Raw genomic sequence first — 22,056 nt, 5'->3', positions numbered from 1 at the left:
GGAAGGGGTCAGGGATGCAGGCACGACATCGGCGGGAGGGCGGAGGTGGGCAGTGGAACCTTTTTGGGAAGCTCATTTGCAAGACCTACAGAGTGTGGGACTACCGCCCCCTGGTGGCAGTTGTAGAAAGCACCTCAAAGATGGTGAGCAGGTGACCAAATGCCCAACGCACAGGACCAGGAAGCGGGAAGCTGGCCATTCTAGGCCTGCTGCAACGGAAATGGGGTGTTTCATTTCCCTGGGGTTCCCCCTCCCCCAAAGTGAGCAAGACCCACAGCAAGAATGAAAAACTGTGGGAAGTCCCTGCTTCATGAAACAGGAGTTGGCTGGAGTGCATGGAGTCTCAGTCGTGACTGCTCCATGCAACAGCCATTCTCTTCAATTTGGCTTCTCACCCAAACCCTTTTCAACAAAAGCCACACACATACTTGTTAAAACTAAGTCAGATTTTTATTTTTTTCCCATAGACCACATCATTTAATAATAAAAAAAAATAAAAATAAAAATTGAACGAAAGGAAAAGGTGGATATAAAGTGGAACCAGTGGGCAAGAGGCAAAGGCTGCAGGACAGAAGAGACTGGGAACTGCAGGGGCCCGGGGACTCAGGAAGAGATGCTGATTCAGCTCATAGATGACCCAGTCCTGGCCCCGGCTGTTCCCAAGAGGAGGCTGTGAGTACCCAAGGAAGGTGGTGAGTAGGACAGAGGGAAAAATCAAAGAGGTTTGGGGGGACTTGGTTGTTTCCCACCTCTGGCCAACCACCTCCCTCCATAACCTGGCTCTTCCCTCTCACAGACTTAATGGAAAAATGAGAGGGAAGGGAGGGCTAAGCCCCAACAGATAGGTTAAGGAGAGTGTATGAGGGGGAAAGATGGCCACTGCTCCATTTGGTTATGTGGGGACAGGTGGCAGTTATACTTCAGCACTGGGCAAATGGTGTGAAAAACCCTTGGTTACAGGGTGGTGGTGATTGTACCTATCCCTCTGTGGCCTTCAACCCCCTGGGGCAGAGTGGCTGGTACCTGCAGCTCTCTAGTGTTTTTCCAGCTAGCGACGCCCACCCCTGTCACGAACAGGTGTGCTCCGACTTCGGCTTCTGCTGTGGCGCTTGGTGTCTCTGCGATCCCTCTCCCTGCCTCGTTCCCGGTCCCTTTCTCTATCGCGATCTCGGTCCCCCCTGTCCCTCTCCCTGTCCCTGTCTCTCTCCCTGTCCCTCTCCCGGCTATGCTCTCGACGTTTCTCCCTCTCCAGCTGTCGGTTCCGTTCCCGCTCAGCTTCCTTCTCACGCTCCTTCTGTTCTTCTTCTTCTTGTTCCTTTCGCCGCTTTTCCCGTTCCTTGGCCCGTTCAGCCCGCTCTGCCTCCTTCTGAACAATCTGTAGCCAGAAGGGTAGAGAGGAGGCATTGCAGCCCTGCTTGCCTTGGTCCTACTCTGTCCATCTTGCGTGGATCCCTCACTCTTAGCTCAAGGTCACTGTAAGATTTGCTAAGCAGGAAGGGGGGGAAGGGACTTCACAATTGGACCCGTCTTTCTCAGGAGCCTCTTTTTCAACTTCTATATGCTGATAAGCATTGGTGATATCCATGCCCAACCTGTTATTTCCCTAGCTTCCATCACCCTAGGTGCAAACAAATCTCGTTCTCTTGAGTTTTAAGCCTGAAATTCTCAAAAGGCCCATCACTATTAAAGAGCAATAATCACCCCCCTCACAAAAAACAACAACAAAAAACCCTACAAAGAAATGGATGACTTTATAAAACAGATTTCTTAGCCAGGCCTGTAATCCCAGCTACAGTTCAAGGCCAGTTCTGGCAACTTGGTGAAGCCCTGTCTCAAAATAAAAAGGGTTGGGAATATAGCTCAGTAGTACAATAATCCTGGGTTCAAGCCCCAGTTCTGCAAACAAATATAAACCAGCTTCTCAGATGCCTACAAACCTCAGTTCCTGTTAGGAACAGGATCATCTTCACTCAGGTTTGGTTTATTTATTTATCTGGCAGTGCTGGAGATGGAACCCAGGACTTCAAACAGTCTAAGCAAGCACTCTACCACTGTGCTGCATCTCCAGCCTTCAGGTTTGTTTCTTCTTTGGCATACTCATCCAATTGTTTCCTTTTTTTGTTTGCTTTGGGGAATAAGCCCAGGGGTGCTTTACTACTGAGCCACATCTCTAGTCCTTTTTATTTTTTGAGAAAGGGTCTTGCTAAGTTGATGAGGCTGGCTTTGAACTTGCAATCCTCCTGCCTCAGCCTCCTGAGTCACTGTCTTCCCTTATTATCCTAAGCCAATATCTGGGCCTATTCACTTTCAGCCATGTGAATATCCTCTCCCACTGACCTCAAGTCTTGCAACTTTGAGCATGAAGCAGAGTACTCACCTGGCTGTCAGTAAGTGGGAGCCAATAGATGCAGGGAGCTGCCTTAGTCTTCCGAAAAAGATCGTCTAGCAGCTTGGCAGGTGGCTCCTCCTGGGCTTTCTCTGAGGTGTAAGAATATGAATCACATGATGCACATGACCCTGACCCATCTCCCCTTTGGGTCTCTGTCCCACCATCTAGGGGACACATATGCCCCCACAACTAAATACCTTTCTTCTCACTTTTCTTCTCTTTAGACTTTGCACGTTCCTTGCGGCGGCGATCACGGGAACGTGATCGGGAACGGGGACCTTCTCGAACTTTATCACGATCCCATTCCCGCTCTGATCGAGTTCGTTCTCGTCGCTCCATTTCTCGTTCCCGTTCTGCCCACTGTTCCCTCACTGCCCGTTCTTGCTCCCGCTGTTCTGCCCGTGGGTGCTGTGGTGGCTGGACTGGGGGTGGAGGCGGAGGGTGAAGAGGCCGGGGTACCCCCTGTTCCTCAGTCTTAGTTTCAGAGGGACGGTCCACCAAGAGGCCCCGGTGGTAGTCCAGCTGTGGGCAGAGGAGGAACAAGTACAGTCAGTTTGGAGACACTATCACTCCCATTAAAGAGACCCAGGAGTACAGGCACTTTGAGGAGCTCTAGTTCAACTAAGGGAACTAAGTAGGCAGGGAGAAGAGGGATGAATAATCTCAGTGACTACAGATTTGGTCAGTATCTCAGCTGGAATGTAGCAGAAAATGGTTTCCCCTGTCTCCCCTTCTTCCTCTCCTTAAGTTTCTTACCTCATCTTGTTCAGCGTAGTCAGCACAAAGGAATTTGGGATTGGACTGGGGCCATTTGACCCCATGCAGAGCTGTGCGGGTGGCAACGGCTTCCTCTACTGTTGAGTACTATAGAGGCAGAAGGCAGAGTGTCATGGTATAACTTCAATCTTCTCACTTGCCACAATGCCCTTAAGCCACACTGGTCACAAAAGGAAATATACACCACAACCTATAGAATAATTTTCTTCCCCTCACCGTTACAAAGCAATGAGATTTGATCTTGTCAATCCAGAAGGCCTCTTCCACCAAGGTTCCTGTACGTCCCAACAATTCCTTCAGTTGGCCTAAAGTGAAGGGACGAACCTGCCAATGAAAATAGATTTTCAGGGCTGGGAATAAAGCTCAGTGGTAAAGCACTTGCCCCAAAATGATGAGATCCTCGGTTCAATCATCACTACTGCAAAAAAAAAAAAAAAGGATTTTCAGGGTCCTGGAGAGGGCAAGAACACTCATATATCCAGTCTTAGAAAATGATTAAAAGTATTTATTCAAGGTCAGGAAATGAGTAACTGGCAAATCTTGGTGTTCAACCTCAGATGCACGAGCCCAAAGCTCAAACTCTTTAACAACTAAAAGTCTGGAATGTGGGCCAGGTATGGTAGTACACATTTATAATCCTAACTTGGGAGGCTGAGGGAGGAAGACTGGAAGTTTGGAAGTTCAAGGCTAGCATTAGCAACTTGTCTCCAAAAAAATAAATAAAGAGACAAGATTGGGGATTGTAGCTCAAAGGTTCAATCCCCATGTTCAATCCCAATGACTTACCAAATTGGAGATATGGACGATGTTACTGATTTTGCCCCGGGGTGGGGAGGGCACCTGGGCAGTTCGAACTGGGTCATCAATTGTAATGGAAACTCCAGACTTCTGCTGGCTAATGGACCGACGAGTTAAAGTGTCTCCTAAAGTCACTATCAAAGAGAGCACAAGAATAGCTTTTACCTCTAAATATTGACTCAAGCAGCCACTCTTCAATCTACATGTGCTGAGCATCCATAATGTACAAGGAACAATGCTAGGCTAAGATTCAAATATTAAACAGATTCTCGCCAAGCTCAAGTAGCTTTAATATCTAGAAGGAGATGGACAAATATGGGAAAAAAAAAAAAAAAAAGAACTAAAAGGTAGAAAACATCAAATGCCTACAGAGGTCCAAATGAAGTGCTTTGGGAATCAGTGAACTGCATTGTATTTCATTCACCTTTCTTTACTTCATGTTCCACAGGAGGTGGCAAGGCTACCTCTACTGACACTTGGGGAGGTACAGGGGGTTCTGCTTCAGGCTCCTTTTCTTCTTCCTCTTCTTCTCTCTGCCCATTTTCCTGGCCTTCTGCAGGTACTACCTATAAAGGTACAAGATAACAGAGGGTGTGTCTATCAAAACCATACTAGTACATTCTTTTCAGCCTCTAGTGCTCTGGTGAGACAGTAGTAGAGCCAACCTAGAAGGTTCCTTCTGCTAAGGGGAGAGTTTTATTTTCTCTTTTTTGCAGCACTGAGGATTGAACCCAGGAGCCCTCTACCACTGAGTTACATCCCTAGCCCTATAGGGTCTTGATAAGTTGACAAGGCTGGCCTTGAACTTGAGATTCTCCTACCTCAGCCTCCTCAGTAGCTGGGATTACAGGTCTGAGCAACCAAGCCCAGCTAAGGGGAGACTTTATTATTTAGTTAACTCCCACCAGATCCTGAGATTGTTACTACATCAACTTTGTCTTAAGAAAAACTAACACAGGTCAGGCATGGTGGCACATGCCTATAATCCCAGAGGCTTGGGAGGAGGATCATGAGCTCAAAGCCAGCCTCAGCAACTTAGCAAGACCCTGTCTCTAAAAGAAAAACTAATATAGAGGTAGGCAATTATTTGTGGTTAAGGCAAGATAATAAAACATTTAGGCTTTGCAAGCCACATGGTATCTTGCAACTTCTTAACTCTGGTGAGGTTGTGTTCAATAAAAATTATTCACAGAAGGCAGCGGACTGGATTTGATACTCTGACCAATTAACCCAATACTTTAGAGTTCTTTTCCAAGTTTTACCTTAGCTCCTCACCTGCCTGTTCTGTGCCTACTACCCTTCCCTTGATGCTAGAGTGTAGAAGCCTTACCTGAGTGACTGTCCGGCATATTTTCAGCCCCTTGTCATGGGTCCCATCGTCACCATTACGCTCTGTCTCATCCTCAGAGATGCGGGAGTCATCAGCATGAAGATCCACAACAGCCTCCTGCCCCGCCAGGGGTTTGATGTCGGGGATGAGGCTCTGGGACACAGATACCCCCCTCCCCGTTACACTGGGCCCATGTCTACTCCCACCTTAACATGTCTTGTCCTCCCTTTCCCTGGCTCTTCCCACCTCACCTTGAGTGATTCAGTGGTGATACTGATGGAGGGCTTCTTCTGTGTGGTGGCTGTGCTGGCTCCCCAACGACGTTTCCGACCAGGCTGGCCACCCTCTGTGTCACTGTTTCCAGCTGGTACCCCCTTGGTAGCTGCTGTCCCCAAGAAATAGGACCCAACAGTTAGATGGTCTCAGGCCCTCTGCTGGTTCACACCATAATACCCACAGGTTGCCTTCGACTGGAGTTTTAGTAAAAGGTTAACTTAAGAAACCATATTAAGGGGATGGGGAAACCACGGCTTCAGAGTGACCAATAAAAGGTCTGTCCCTTTCTGACAGACAAAAACTATAATCTATAAAAGCAAAAAGGGAGAGATAACTAACTAGTTTGTTGAGCAGTTGTTATTTTGGCATTAGGGACTAAACCCACAGGTGCTCTACCACTGACCAACATCACCAATCCTTTTTATTTTAGGGCAGTGTCTAAGTTGCCCAGGCTGACCACAAACTTGTGATCCTCCTGCCTTAGCAGTTTAAGCTTTATTTATTTTTCATCAAATGATAGAGTTTCTCTCTCTTTTTTTTGTAATGGGGACTGAACCCAGGAACTCTACCACTGAGCTACACTGCCAGCTGTTTTCTTTTTTTTTAAATTTAGCTTTTAGTTGGATACAATATCTTTATTTTACTTGTTTATTTTTATTTGGTGCTAAGGATCGAACCCAGGGCCTCCTACGTGCTAGGTGAGCACTCTGCTCCTGAGCCACAACCCCAGTCCCAGTCCCAGCTGTTTTTTATTTTATTTTTGGACTGGGTATTGAACCTGCGGTGAGCTACATCCCCAGTCCCTTTCATCTTTTGAGATAGGATCTTGCTAAATTGTTGAGGCTGCCTTGAACTCTAATCCTCCTTCCTTGACCTCCTGCCTTGGTGCAGTTTGAGCTTTTAAATGGTAAGCAAAAACATCTGACGTGGCAGAGAAGACAGCCTAGGTATAGGAATGCATAAAAAACAAAGAGATGTTGGGCATGGTGGTGCATACCTGTAATCCCAGTGACTCAAGAGGCTGAGTCAAGAGGATTGCATGATTGAGACTAGCCTTAGCAACCTAGCAAGACCCTGTCTCAAAATAAAAAACAAAACAGGTTGGGAATGTAGCTTGGTGGTAGTGGTAAGGTTCCCCTGGGTTCAGTCCCTAAAACGGTGGTGGTGGCAGAGAGGGACCAAATGACCATGTCATGTTAAAAATCTAAGCAGAATTTAAAATTAAAATGTGATCTCATACTGTAATTCTCACACTACAGTTTGATATCTAAATTATAAACAAACAACTATTATACCTTTTTTTGAGGAGGGGGTTTAGGGAGGATTGAACCCAGAAGTACTCTACTACAGGGCTACATTCTCTGCCTTTTTAAAGATAGGGTTTTGCTAAATTATTCATACTGGCCTCAAACTTGCTATCCTTCTGCCTCAGCCTCTTGAGCAGCTGGTATTAGAGGGGTGCTCCATCACACCCAACTTATTATACTTTTGTAATCTATAGAGTTCCACATTGGAAAACTATTAAGAGCTGGGCATAAGGACAGGTGCCTATAATTCCAGCTACTTGGAAGGCTGAGACAGGAGTCCTGATTGTGAATTTGAGGACACACTGGGAAATATGGCAGACCTCATTACAAAAACAAAAAGGCCTCTAAAGCTAGGTGGGAAATGATCTGAAACACAGTGCATCTCATTAAAATATAACTGGAGAAACATGACAAGGACTATCTAAAATTTTAAATTTCAAAATGGAACCCAAAATATGTCAGGTACAGATTTGCTAGGTGAAGGGGCAGAGAAGGGATGACTAAGAATTTCACTGAGAGAGAATGGGACTCCATTTCTCTATGAACACTGATGTGATGGTATTCCTGGCCTTTATCAGGGATTCAGGGCTAGACTTACAGACAACGGAGATCTTCCTCTTGAATGATTTGGGCAGCGAGCTCTGTATAGAGAAGATAAGGGGGAGAAAGAGAAAGAGAGACACCCCACAGAGAGGGGGAAGGAGGTTAAATGGGGCAGTCTTAGCATAGGCTCCAAAGACACACAGAAAGAGACAGAGAAAGATAGAGACACAGAGACAGGGACAGAGACCAAAACAGAAGCGGCAAACGGCAAAAACGAAGCAGAATCAATGCAAGTTAGAGAAAAAAAATAAAAACCGAACATCAGCAGGGAGAAGACATCTATTCCATACCAAACCTATGTATTAGCTTTACCAGAAATAAGCTGGAAGAGGAATCAGCAGCTTCTCATACCTTTATAGATGTTGGGCATGCCCTCTTCCACTATCTCTACAAGTTGAGGACACCAAGCCCAACAAACTGTGCCCAGAACTGGGTCATCTACTCTCCCAGGAACTTCCTTGCTAACCCAAGGAAACAAGGAAAATCAACTTTGGGATGGCAACTTCAGCAGGGCAGTCCTCCTTTTCTCAACCCCCAGCCTGACATCCACTAATAATGTCAGGCTTTGGAATGCTAGAGGGCAGGCTGTCAGGACTATCTAGGCCCCCACCACAGGAAAGGGGCCACATCAGACTCACTAGACATGAAAGGTGCCTCTAGTAAAGGGAAGTTTGTGTGAAGGACAGGCTGTCCCCAGATACATTATCATTCTTTCCAACCACTGTCTTCAGCCTCGCAGAGCCTTACTGTTTTCTCTCCAATCAGGGCTCAAGCCTTAGGGGCTCTGCCAAGGACCAGAAGACAGTTTGGATATGTTTCTCCCCTAAAACACTGAATGGAAGAAAGACTATGGACAGAACTAAGGGGGATGGGGAAGGGCAACAGAGATTTTAGGTGCTTATTTCTGGAAAAACTAAGACTACCCTACCACCCTTCTAAAGGGTAGGGCAGAACCCATTGATGAAATCCCTTTTCCCTAACCACCCCCGGCCCCGTTTGTGTCGTCTAACCAAGTCTCCTTGGTCTCTGTTAAGGGCCAGCCTGACCCTTAGCTGGGCCGTTCTCGATGGGTAAGTTAGTGAGGAAAAAAAAAAGGTCTTAATTAAAACAGGAAAAACATGAACCAAATAAATAAATCCAACAAAGAAATCAGAAAAATAAGGATAAAGAAAAAAATCAAAATAAAAAAGATTAAAAAAAAAAAGGAAAAGAAGAAGAAAATAAAGAAGAAAATAAACTAGGAATATGACAAATGTTCCAGGTACCATCTCACACCTGGGATCTTCAGTTCAGCCAATCGCACCTCACTGTGTACTGTATCTAGTCAACCGCCGGTCCAATCAGAATGAGCCCTCCCTGCTAGGCGCTGTGCAATTGGTGGGGGGTTGGGTTGGCAAAAAAGGTGGGCGCACGGCGTGGTAGTCAGCACGGCACTGCCAGAGTCCTCCCAGGGGCGCAGGGGGGGCGGGAGGGAAACGTGTGGGGGGACGCTGCCCAGTTTCCATGATGTCAAGACAGTTCACTGGCGGTGGCCAGGCTCAGCGAGGGGTAGAGGGGGGAAAGGGGCAGAGACATCAGTCCTGGCCCAGTAGGGGCATCATCTTGCAGTCCCTGATGAGATGGCCTGTGAGTAGCAGGAATGGTCCTTGCCTTTTATCATGAGAGCAAGCAGGACCCTATGTCCACCAGTGGCAAGCGGCAGCAATACCACCACCCAATACTTGGAATCCAGGTGATGACTCCAGAGTCCCTTTCTCCTCTGCCTGTAACTGGGGAAGGGGTCCTCTCATCGAGTGGGATCATGGAGCCTCTGATGAAGGTAGCCTGGGGTAGTAGGTGAATATCCCCAGGACCTGGTGCACATTCAGCAGCAAGGTCAGAATACTTTTCTTCTGAGTTGTGGGCAGCATCTCCTCAGGGACTCCAGCTGAGACAGTGGTTGCAGTCAGGTAGATGAATGAGCCCCTGCCTCCAGGGATGGAGGAGAAGTTGGAGCAATCAACATGCTGCCCTTCACCATGGACAACAGGGACCAAAGGAAAGTCCATCTGATGAGCAAGTGGTGATACATGGGCTGGGCTGTCATCAGCATTAAATCCCTGGGGCACAAACCCTAGACTTCTCTGCAGGGTTCCTAGTCGTCACAGCTTAAGCGAGGGCCCCACTCAGTGTTTTACAGCATGGCACTGTGATCACAAACATTGACTCTTTAGGTTGTCTTGGTGCCCTAGATGGGGATCCCAACAGTCTGTAGCAAACAAGGCAACCCACAATCCTTGATAGGGCAAGGGCATGTGGGCAGGCGCCCCAGCACTGGCACAAGCTCTTCTTGGGGTGTCCCAAGTAGGGAGATGATGCAAGTCCACCCCTTTCCAAATGCTTTTTCTCAATACAAGTCTCTCCAGAAACAGTGCTCTTCTTGGCCCCCTGATGTAAGCAAGACAGGGAGGCAAAAGGGGGCCCATCACAGGAGCCCACATACATGCCCCCCTCTGGCCAAGACACCTGGATAGCAGACTTGGCTCTGATTGGGCAGCTCAGTAGCAGCGGGTGGGTCCAGAGGAAGAGGCGGCATCAGCGATTGGCCAGTTGGGCAGGGTTATATTTTACGGGCGGATTACCGTACATGAGGTACTTGGACAAAGTTTTACGGGGAAGAAGGACCTTGTAATAAATAATATTCTGCACATCAAATCACTTTCACCGGCCCCCGCCCCCGCAACACACACCAGAGAAAGGCTACACACACAACAGTCCCTCCCACCCGTTATCCCACTCCCAAACCCAGCTAATTATATTATTGTAAGAGCCAAGAAGATTTCGCTGGCTCTGATGGGGGGAGCCCCCTGAATTGGGTGCAGGACACCAGAGAGTATATATGCCAAAAAGGGAGGCCAGGGGGTTATAGATATAGAGAAAGGGCCTTCTGGATCAGTCCAAGTGCTACCTTCTAAGGAGCTACATATCTGTAATGAAACCACTGGGGGGCAGATGAGGAACAAAAATTCCTCAGCATGGCTCATCTGGTGAGAACCTCCAAAGCCCACTAGATGGCGTTGACCTCCATCAGGCTTTTAAAAAGGAGGGAAAGCTCAAGGAGTTATCTAGAGCAGCTTGGGAAAATAGCAGGAAAAGCTGAGCCTGGGTCTTAGAAACTAAGATTCATTAACAGACTTCCAATTAGCTACAAACTTCCAGGAGTCTGGACTATACTACTTCCCCCACAGGGAAAGCATGAATAAACCCTGTCCCCATCACAAGGGTCTCCCTTGCTAAACCAGCGAATTCTCCCTTGGCCCTGTCTTGATCCAAGGACCTGCCTCATCCCCTCTTTAAATTATCCCATTTTGTAAGAGGGTTCACCAGAATGGTCTACTCTTTCCCCTAGGATCACTTCAGCCCACCCACCCCAACAGGTGGCTTGGATATTTACCTCTTTCTTCTCCTCATCTTCAGCGCTGACTTCTGGGCGGTCATCGTTACTGATTTGGTCTGCAATAGGCATTGGAGGCTCTGGAACCTCATTTTCAGGTCTGTTTTCACTTGTGTCCATTGTCACTTCCTCCTTCTCCTCACTGACAGGATGGGGGGAGGTTTGGAGGGGAGAGCAGGAAAGAACCAAGGGGAAGAGAGAGCAAGATGTCAGATTTTGGATAATGAAACCCCCATGCCTCATCACTTGGGTAGAACTGGGATGGCCACTTTTCAGATCAGACTAGAGACCTTGCCACCATAGGAAAAGTGGGAAACTTGGGGGGAAAAGCATGGATTATAGCTACAGCACCACCCACTGCCTACATGGGTTATTGCTGTGGAGCTAGGACGCCACCTATTCTTAGATAATAACTCACCCAGAGTACTCTTACATGAAAGAAAGACTCTCCTGGCTGAAAATGGTCCCTCTAAAGTGACTGTGATTTGCCCACAACCCCGTGGCCTCCATATCCCCCCGACTACAGGCACCTTTACCTTGTATGAGAAAGTATGGGGACCTGATTCCTTAAAAACACAAGAAAGAATGGCCATGGCTGTGGCAAATGATCCTATCCTTGTGTTTAATCAATTGCTTAATAAGTAAAGGCCTGCTGACCCACTGGATCTGGAGGCACCAGAACAGTGAAAATGGTAGGGGTGGGGATTGCAGGGGGAATGTAGGGCTAGTTAAGGTTTGAGCTTCAACAAGGATCTTTTCTCATTTAAAAGGAAAAACTAAAACTGCTGAAGAGTACAAAAGCTCAAAGAATCAGGCCACTTTTACCTGCTCAGAGGTGTAGGAACCTTTCTTATATTCATTTGACTTTTACCCAGTTTGTCCCCATTCCCTCATTCCAACTTCCTAGAGATAAAGAGAGCAGGCCTCCCAGTAAGGACACACCTCCCCCACAGCATGTAGCTCCCCCTACCAAACACTGAACCCACTCTCCCACTTTTAATCACACAAGTTGGCACCCACTTTAGGCAAAGAATCCCAGAGCTTCAGTTCAGATAAATTATCTTTCCATCTTTGTTTTTTGTCTTCATTTCTAACTTCTATCTTTAATTTTACTCCTTCTAGTACCCAAATATCAGGCCAAAAAAAAAAAAAAAATCCAATTTATATGATCAGGAGCCCAAGCGTCCCCAGGCCGATAACCACCACCAGAAAATTCAGCATTCCCAACAGACTGCTTGACACTCAGAGGTCAGTATAGCTTCCCAACGGGAGTCAGAGAAGGATGCACAGGTTAGGGGGAGGGGAAGTTGGGCCTGTGCCCCCAGCTAAGAGGCCCCCACAGAAACACGCGATCCAACTACTTGAATCTAGAAAAGGCTTATATATATATTAAAAAAAAAAAAGGCCTATTTCCCACACAGTGAGGGCAAGTGGGGCCAATCACAATTCGGGCAGGAAGGACAAAGGGGGAAAGCAGAATGACTGAAAATAAACCAAAATGAAAGATGGAACGAAATCCATGAGGAAGAGAAGAAAGATGAGGTGAGCTAGAGAGGTGGGGAAAAGGGATACATGGAAATGTGAAGCTCTCACCCTTCTTTGCTTTCTGATAACATGATTTTTTTTCTCCCCCTGGAAGTGCTGTTTATCCCTTTCTGGAATGGAAGAAATAACAAAAACCAAACAAAAAATCCTAAAAAAAAACAACCAAAAAACCACCTTCCTTGTTCCAAGATCCCACCACCTCCTCCCCAGCCACCCGATCCAGAGAGAGAAAATCAAGATGCAGCAACTGGGGATCCAAAAAATGGTAAATGGAAGGGGAGGTGGTGGTGGTGGTGGTGGTGTGGGGAGGCTAAAATAGATCTGGCTTTTAAGAGATAAGCGTTAAGTCCTCACGGCAAACCCCGAGTTCGGCTGGATTGGTCTCTCTGGAGGAGGAGGAGGAAGAGGGCCAGGCTGCTGGTAGTGGCTGGCTCTATTGTATTGGCGGAGCGGCAGCGATCAGCCGGAGACATGCAGGGGAGCCATCTTGCCACTTACCCAGCAGCCCGTGTGTGCGGATGGGGGAGGGCCCTGCTGCAGCAGGGGAGGGGAAAGAAAAGAGGGAGGGAGCTGAGTGAGCAAGGTTCTTATCCTCTGGCAGGCCACAGGGAGCCAAATGCTGGCTCAAGAGGCCTGGCCTTTTTCCTTCTTTTCTCAGATTACAACAGCTACTGAGGCCTAGACCCAAAGGGCCTGGGGGATAGGGGGAGGTGTGCTTTCCTAGTCTTCCCAGGGGCAAGGGAGGGGGCTGGGTGGAGAGGACATAAAGTTACAGCTCCTTGATTGGAAGACTCCAGAGAATAGAAGAAAGGGAAACCAGCAGAGTTGGGAGTGAAAAAAACGATTAAGGAAGATAGATAACGGCATAGTTAAAAAATGATTAAAGAAAACCAAAGCCTCCATTCCTTCTACAAATGGAGGGACATGAGCAATATTTTTATGGGCCCACTACCCTCAACCCAGGAAGCAAGCATGGAAGACTAGTCATATGCTTAAGGTGGGGAGGTGGGAATAGAATTGTCACTATCCAATACTATAGTCACTATCCAATCACTGGCAGCTCACCCAGGCAATGACCACGTGTTACTATTCCATCCAGTCTGTTTCCCAGGATAAGGAGGGAGAGAGAGTTCCTTTTCAAAATACCAGTAGAAGGGAGGGTGGGTGTCTCTGAAGAGATGACAGACAACTTTGTTTCACAGAGTCTTTAATAAGGTCACTCTGCCCCAGGATTCCCTGGAGCCAGTTAGGAAAAGGATAACCGGGGCAATTGGACCTTGCATACCTGAAGCTTAAAGGCTACTTTTTGGAGTGGACTAGACACTGGAAGTGAGAAAGCTGCTACTTGGGACAGGGGAAGGGAATATCAGCTGCGTAGAAAGTGATCAGAAACAAAACAAAAAATATTAATTGTGGGCATTTTCACCAGAGCACATGTTAAAGTGTAAAACAGACCATAAAGACTGAAAAAGCACTCAGCAGATACTCAAAATGCTTATTTGTTGATTGCAAAGGTGCTTTTTTCGTATTTTAAGGGCAGCAGAGGTTTAATACCAGGACAAGATTCTGTGAACTTAATCAAAAAGCTCAGGTTTTGTCTGTTTTTGCGGTGCTGTAGAATGAACCCAAGGTCTTGTGTATGCTAGGCAAGTCCCCTACCACTGGGCATTTTTAACACCAGAGGTTTTAGCCAGGGGTAAAATTTCTTACTGCTGCTTAAAGTCCTAAACTACATGTTTTAAGTTAAGGATTTTTTTTCTTTTTTGGTGCCAGGGATAGAATCCACAGCCTTGTTCATGCTACATCCCCAGCACACCTCCCCCTATCCCCCAGGCCCTTTTGGTCTAGGCCTCAGTCATGTTTATAACTTTAGAAGTTCCCTTTCAGACAGGTTCAGTGCTGCATGCATGTTATCCCAGTTTACTCCTGAGGCTGAGGGTGGAGAATACCAAGTTCAAGGTCAGGCTTAGTGGCAGAGTACCCCAGGATTTAATCCTTAGTAGTGGGAAAAACAAATAAGCAAAAAGTATTCCCATTCACATATGGTCCTTGTCTGCTCAAAATATAAGAGAGAGAAATCTGGATTAGACTGGCTAGGACCTGGCACCATCTTCTTTCAAACTGTGATAGTAGACAGTTTCTGATCCTGTGTATGTTTCTTAATCTGTACAGTGTGGTTAACAATACCTGTTTCATGGAACAGTGTAATAAATGTTAGCTCCAGTCTGGCCTGGACAACACCCCAAAGTGCAGAGGTGCACTACAACACATGTTCGCTATTATCTCATTTGATGCCCCTTCTGAAGTTCTTTTTGACTCAGATTAGTCTCCTCTTTCTCTGAAGCCAAATTATTCAGTGATTAGCATGAAAGATTTTCAGCAATGCCCTTATTACTCTCCACAAGGAAGACTAGTTTGCTTGCCCCTTACTCCCACCATTCAGACTCTCAAGGGGAGGGACTCCATCCCTTGGCTCCTAGCCCACAAAGAAATGCTCTTTAAATATTTCTCAATTAGTGTGCCACAGTGGGCACCAAGTAGATACTTATCAAATGCTTGCTGACCTAAAAATTTCTTTAAAAAAAAAAAAAAAAGACTATTACCCATCAGAAAATGTTACCTTCAACATCCTAAACATTCCTTGTCATTCTAAAATACATTCAGCTGCTAAACTGCCTGTCCAGAAGTAGCTTACTTGGAGGAAGAACTTTTTGTTATTGAGAATTTTATCTCATTTTTTTTTTTAGAATATGAATTTTACAATTTTCTCCTTGGCCTTCTTAAGACACAGGAGATCTATTTCTTCTATTTCCCTTTGGTTGATTTTGTGGGATCCAAGAATTTCTGAGACCTTGTTTTCAGAAGATAATAAAGAATCCTTGAAACTGTCCCATCCTTTTTAAACAAAAGGCACCTCCCTTTCTTCCCTCCACTATTTAAGTTCTTGCACAAATATTCCCAAAATCTTTTTAAAAATCTGTGAAATAGTATGGGGAAAGGGGGTGAGAGATGGGGATAAGCTATCCATAATTAAACAGACAGCATTAGAGCCCAGAAGAAAAGGATGGAACCACTTGGAAGTTAAAAACATTTTGTAGTTCTATGTAAATGAGATTCAAAAGAATTAATGGAAAAAAATAAATTCCTATAGGCATATGTGTTTGAATTTTAGCTATTACAGAAAATTCACGAGAAGTTTATGAACTAATATGGAAATTTAGTAACAAATACTGGGACTTAATACCCTCAGGAACTTACTAGTTCCAAGTTAACTAAGGACAGTATGATTTTGGAAGGTATGTCCTTAGATACAAAGTTCTCAATGAGCAAACTCATAATACTTATGACAAATTATGTTTTTTTTAATTTATGCATCACTTGGGATACAGGCATTGTAGATCCCCTGGAAAATATCAATTACATTGTAATATTGGTTTACAGAAACACTCCCTTAGTATCAACAGCCTTAAGTTGCTAATGCCTGCTAAGTTTGTGTCAGAAGGTTGTGTTTAATTAATTCAGGTTTGAATTAACTACTACTAAATGATATAGCTGCCTATACACTTTTATTATCCTTTTTCCTTTTGCCCCTTATTGTTGGTTTGTTTGTTTTGTGGTATTAGGGATTGAACCCAAGGCCTCATGCATACTAGGTCAAATGTTCTACCACTGAGCTACATTCCCAACCTTTTCTTTAAGACAGGGTCTTGGGCTAGGGTTGTGGCTCAGAGGTAGAGTACTCACTTAGCATGTGTGAGGCACTGGGTTTGATCCTCAGCACCACATAAAGTAAAATAAAGACATTATGTCCACCTATAACTAAAAAATAAATATTAAAAAAAAAGGACAGGGTCTCACTAAGTTGCCCAGGGTAGCCTTGAATTTGAGATCCTCCTGCATCAGCCTTCCTGGACACTGGGATCCCCTACTGCTTTATAATGTTAAAAAAAAGAGTACTATAATTTCTGTTGTATGAGGAAACTTCTGTTAAGGCCATAGGAGGGAGAAGACTAGATTTTGGAACAGGGATTGATTGAAATAGGATTGAGGGCTTACAAATCCCTGCTCCAAGTAATGAAGAAGACACCTGACCTCATAAATCTAGAATTCCTCAGGCACTCATAATGTGAACAGGTTTAACCAAGTACAGAAAATAAGTTAGCCAATCTCTTCCAAATAGTAAGAAGTCCTGAAGATAAAGTCTAATTTATTTTTTAACACTTTACTGCTGTTTTTTAAAAATCATTGTCACTTCTTGTTGAGAGAAGACAACAAAGGTTAAGCCACAAATGGTTTCTTCCATTTGGTACTATTGATCCTACTTTTAAAGTTGGCTAGGGCTCTAGAGGGCTCCCATACTAAACACTAGCACTGTGGAAGGTGAAAAAGACTAGGAGAAATGTTGTGAGTCAGGAAGAATGAAGGCAAACTTCTCAAGCATTCATTCACCAAATTTAATATTAAAAATAGCCTATGAGTTTAGGCCTGTGGGCATGTTTTTTTTGTTTTGTTTTGTTAGGCTGTTGAACAGACTACCTGGCAGGCAGCAGAAGGAAAGAAGGTAAGAGGGATGTGTCTCAGCTATTCCAAATGTAGACTGCATCTCTAGTCTACAGGATGCTCAAATGAAGCTTGCCTAGGCAACAATGGACAATCTCAATATTTGCTGATGGTGTCATTTCCCTAATACTTTGTCAAAATCAATGTGACTAGATTATATCATAGAATGAAGGTCAAAGCCACCTTTACCCGGGAAGGAAAACTCATATGACTCCAAGCTTCATTTGCCTTGGACTTGAATTGGAAAGTTGAGAAATAAAGAATCTTCCAAACAACATAAAATGCTTTTCTGTTGCTAGGATCTTACAAACCCAGAACTTTAAGGCTAGCAAGGAGCTTTTAAGAAAATTACTGTTTCTTGAGGTGCATAGGAAGAAGTTCCTCAGGGCAAATTAGTAGTAGGTTGTCAATACCCACTTTGAAACTGTCAACATTTTGAAAAAAGGGCATGCTGTAGCTTCATGGAATAGGGGAGGGAGAGGGAAAGCAGATGTTATGTCTGTATGAGTTATATGGAAGGAAAGATATCACCCCATTTTCTCATTGATGATATAACTGAGGAACTCTAAACATCTTCCAGTATCCGCTGAGTTTTCTTTTATGGTCCTAGAAGAAAAACCCTTTTCCAAAGGATAATATACCCATCTCAAAAAGGAAAATCAAACCAAAAAATGTAATGGCCACAAGATGGCAGAAGAAGCAACAATATGAGAACGGACAGTAGCAAGGCAGAATCTATGTTATGGCATATGAAACCATCATTAATATCACAAGGATATGAGATAATAAATCATGTCCCCTGCCCACTAACCTCCAAAATTCAGAGTCAAAAGACAATCTGAAGGTCTCCTAAGTGTATAAATTATCATATTATTATACACAGGAAAAATAATACTGATAGTAACAGTACTAAAATGACATAAAAACAATTATGGAACAACTTGAGGCTAATAGTCTGCATAAGACATTCTCTAAAGCAGTTCAAAATTCCGGAAAAATAATACTGATAGTAACAGTACTAAAATGACATAAAAACAATTATGGAACAACTTGAGGCTAACAGTCTGCATAAGACATTCTCTAAAGCAGTTCAAAATTCCTGATGTCTAAAAGCTAAGCGATTCTATTTCTATAATGCTTTTTCTCCCCCCCATTTCCCATGAACCGTTGAAACCATGAATTTTGACTCAATGACTTTTCTTTTTTTGGTACTGGGAGGGAAGAACCCAGAAGTGCTTTACCTCTGAGACCCATCCCTGGCCCCTTTTTCAGTTTGAGACTTTAGTGTCTTTCTTTAAATTAGTGTCTCAAACTGAAAAAAGGGCCAGGGATGGGGCTCACCAAGTATCACTAAGTATCTCACTAAATTGCTTAGGGCTTTGCTTAGTTGCTGAGGCTGGCCTGGAACTTGTGATCCTCCTGCCTCAGTTTCCCAAGTCACTGTAATTCCAGGCATGAACTACCACACCTGGCTTCAATGACTTCTTCTTTAAAAATTTTTTATTTGTTGCTTCAATAACTTCTAATTTCAAGTTCAGAATAATGAATAATGTATTTATTCAATTACAAATTTAACCTGATATAATTATAAGATCAATCGAAGAATCTTAGGGGCTCAGGAATCAATATCTAACTTCATAGGAACTTCATATACTGCTGCACTGTGTGCTGAAAGATTGTGCTTCTTTACAAACCCTCAATATCCTTTGTTTAACTGCGTGGCCACAGGTGTAGTTAATAAATATGAGTTAAAGACTGCATTAAGATTCCCTGAGTTGACTCCTTTATACATCTTGAGTGAGGAGATAGAAGCTTCAGTTGTTTGCTCCTTAAAGTAGCTACCCTCCCATCCTGCCTTCATGTTTTAAAAGGAAACTAGGGCTTCTCAAAGAATCCTAGGCAGCAAAGATTGGTCCCACATTCCTAGTTCCTTTTTATACCCCAGTCAAGATTTATCACTTACACAGTGGGATGAATCCTTTCTGATTCTGGTATATAAGAGGTCTGAGTTTCTGGGGTTTGAGGCTGTGTGGCAGCTGGTGGCTCTGCCTCTTCAGCTTCACACTTCTTTGGGCTCACCTGTCAGGAGATAGCAAAAACAAAGATAACAAAGGATTTAATTCAGTTGGTTCCTTTTCTTTGATCTGGAGCTGGAAAAAGTCAGGGCAGGATGAAAAAGAGCCACGTCTCCAGTGGACTCTGAACACAACTCTTCTATGTCACAGAATATACCTAATTTTGCTTAAATGAAACTCTGTTGAGCATAATTATTAAGTGCTTTTAGATTCTGCCATTCCTGTATTGCTACCAGTCTAAAGAATAATTGGGCCTACCTTCCTTCAGAAGGACTTCCAGCATCAGAGTACTGGAACTGCACTGAGTGTGACACCCTGATTTGCCTCAGTAAAATGAGGGCCTATGTAATTACTTGTCAGAGGACATTGATAAGTATGGACCACTGCAAGAACTTGGGGAGACAGCAACAAGGTGTGTTAAGTCCATTTTGTCAAAGGGACTGTTTGTCAAATAGTCTTCCTCCGGTTCCCTTTGACAAAATGGACTTAACACACCTTGTTGCTGTCTCCTTTCTGATTCTGGTAGATAAGAGGTCTGAGTTTCTAGGGTTTGCTGTGTGGCAGCTGGTGGCTCTGCCTCTTCAGCTTCACACTTCTTTTTATGATGACTTCATTTTTTTTAAGTTGTTGATGGACTTTTATTCATTTATTTATATGTGGTGCTAAGAATCAAACCCAGTGCCTCACACATGCTAAGCAAGCACTCTACCACTGAGCCACAACCCCAGCCCCCAACTTCATAGATTTTGACATAACTGAGGAAGCTCTTATCTAAAGTCTTGGAGTGGTCACTTTGTGAATGTGTGAATCACTAGAATACCACATAATTTTATAAAGAAGAATGGGAAGGGGACCATTCAATTACACCATTTAAGAAGCTAATTAAACAACTGGAGGGAAGTTGTCAATATCTGATGGAGAAAAATGTACAATCCAGTTTCATGTTTATCCATGCTTATTATTATATTTCACTCAAAAACTTGTTTTTCATTTTGATGGTTTAAATCTGTTCTGCATTCTTGAGTTTCTCAGACACTGAATAAGTAATTATCTCGATCAGACATTAATATATAGAAGAAACACAGGCTGAGTATGTAAGTGGATGACACCATTTGTAATGTTACATATTAATAACTACCATTATAGTTAGACAAGACAACTAATCTTTGCTCTATGTAAAAAGATGAAGGGTAGGGCTGGGGATGTGGCTCAAGTGGTAGCGTGCTCGCCTGGCATGTGTGCGGCCCGGGTTCAATCCTCAGCACCACATACAAACAAAGATGTTGTGTCCGCCAAAAACTAAAAAATAAATATTGAAATTCTCTCTTAAAAAAAAAAAAAAAAGATGAAGGGTAGGAATTGGGGATGTAGCTCAGCGGTAAAGTGCTTGCCTCTTGTGTGAGGCACTGGGTTCTATCCTCAGCACCACATTAAAAATAAATAAAGATACTGTGTGTTCATCTACAACTAAATAAATATTTTAAAAAAAGATGAAGGGTAGAATAAAGTGTGGACATTTAAGAAATATGAAATCTGTTCCAAAGCTATTTTTCTTTTTTGGTACTACAGTGTTTGGTACTAGGGTTTTTGGTATTAAGAGGTGTTTAACCACTGAACCACATCCCCAGTCCTTTCATTTTTTTATTTTGAGACAGGATCTCATAAGTTGCTGAGGTTTGCTTTGAACTTGCAATCTCCCTGTCTCAGCCTCCAGAGTAGCTGGGATTATAGGCATGGATCACCACACCCAGCCCAGTACTCTTTTTCTAATCTCTAACAGAATAACATGATGAATCTTGTATGGGAGTAGGAAATAAAATTTTTGAAGTAAACAAAGCCTATTTAACAGAATTATATTGCATAATATTATAACAATAAATTTTGTGTAGAAATGTAAAAAAAAAAAAAAAAAGACAAGAAAGTCAGGCGAGTATATATACAGTACCAGCTCTACCACAAAGTCCTCTATATCTGCATTATTTCATCTTAGAATGTTGACTATAATGTAGCTTAAAGAGAGATACCTTTTTTTTTTTTTTTGGTGGTACTGGGGATTGAACCCAGGACCGTGTACATGCTAGGCAAGTACTCTACCAACTGAACTTTATCTCCAGCTCTCAAGATAAATACTTTTTAAGACCTTATTTCTAAGTCAGCAATCATTTCATTAGGGTTTTTTTTTTTTTTTTTTGGTGGGGGTGGTGAGCGGTAGTGTTGGGGATTGAACTGAGTTTTATCCATGCTAAGCACACACTCTACCACTGAGTTGACTGGGGATATATCCCAACCCTTAGAATTCTTTTTTGGAGAACCGATAAAAGTCTTCCTTTGGGGCAGATAAAGGAGAAGTTCTGAGCAAGAACTGATGCTGAGAGCCCTGGAGATGAGAACACTGCTTCTCAGCCTCATGGAGAACTTTTATAAACCAGGGAGTAGAAATGAGTTAAGTAGGATTAACAGGTGTCCCCTACCCCTACCCTCTACATTTCTTCTGAGGTTTGTCCAGACTGACTTCTCAATTTTACAGTTAAGACAAAAAGGAAAACTATGCCTAATTCTCCATCTCCCTCTAGGGAAGGGTCACGATAGCCTACCCGCTCAGGCTGTAACTTCTGGGTCATGAGCTTTTCGGCTGGATCAGGCTGGCTCAGATGCCTCACTTGGATGGATGAGGAGGTGGAAGTTCTCTCCTTTGGCTCAAGAACCTGCAGCTGTGGCATTGGTGGAACTGCAATCTCCTGACCAGAAGAGGGATCTTTGGTTTCAGTGTAGCTGGTGTTGCTGTCCCTGGAGGCTCCAGGGCTCAGAGACTGAAGAAATTAAATGAAACGCATAGAAAAGAAAATTACTTTATATGGTACATCGTGTGTGTGTGTGTGTGTGTGTAGATGAATGGTAAATAATCAGTAAATCATTGAGTTTTCCAACTTGTGTTAACCCAATTCATACCTGAGATTTTTTTT

General features: G+C 44.0%; 1 protein-coding gene across 7 annotated transcripts in view; it reads right to left on the bottom strand.

Annotated features, from left to right (window-relative positions):
* Positions 1–427: 427 nt before the first annotated feature.
* Positions 428–22,056, bottom strand: part of ACIN1 (apoptotic chromatin condensation inducer 1) — a 36,635-nt gene continuing 15,006 nt past the window's right edge. For 2 of the 7 annotated variants that reach the window (XM_081290507.1, XM_081290510.1), the window contains 13 exons: positions 21,688–21,903; positions 18,982–19,097; positions 10,914–11,055; positions 7,476–7,518; positions 5,546–5,679; positions 5,295–5,447; positions 4,389–4,530; positions 3,953–4,098; positions 3,383–3,490; positions 3,146–3,253; positions 2,587–2,911; positions 2,378–2,478; positions 428–1,375 (listed from right to left, as the gene is read on the bottom strand). In XM_081290507.1, coding sequence (XP_081146633.1) covers positions 1,049–1,375; positions 2,378–2,478; positions 2,587–2,911; positions 3,146–3,253; positions 3,383–3,490; positions 3,953–4,098; positions 4,389–4,530; positions 5,295–5,447; positions 5,546–5,679; positions 7,476–7,518; positions 10,914–11,055; positions 18,982–19,097; positions 21,688–21,903 — 2,061 coding nt within the window. In that variant the 3' untranslated portion in view covers positions 428–1,048. Of the gene's footprint in view, positions 1,376–2,377; positions 2,479–2,586; positions 2,912–3,145; positions 3,254–3,382; positions 3,491–3,952; positions 4,099–4,388; positions 4,531–5,294; positions 5,448–5,545; positions 5,680–7,475; positions 7,519–10,913; positions 11,056–12,506; positions 12,733–12,812; positions 12,964–18,981; positions 19,098–21,687; positions 21,904–22,056 lie in introns of those variants that run through there. The other 5 variants (XM_081290506.1, XM_081290508.1, XM_081290509.1 and 2 more) reach the window with 5 other exon arrangements.

This window comes from Spermophilus citellus, assembly GCF_964194105.1.
Source record: "Spermophilus citellus genome assembly, chromosome: 4".
In the NCBI taxonomy this organism is placed as follows: Eukaryota; Metazoa; Chordata; class Mammalia; order Rodentia; family Sciuridae; genus Spermophilus; species Spermophilus citellus.
The sequence above is the reverse complement of the archived record's forward strand: the minus strand, read 5'-3'. Positions and strand labels throughout refer to the sequence as shown.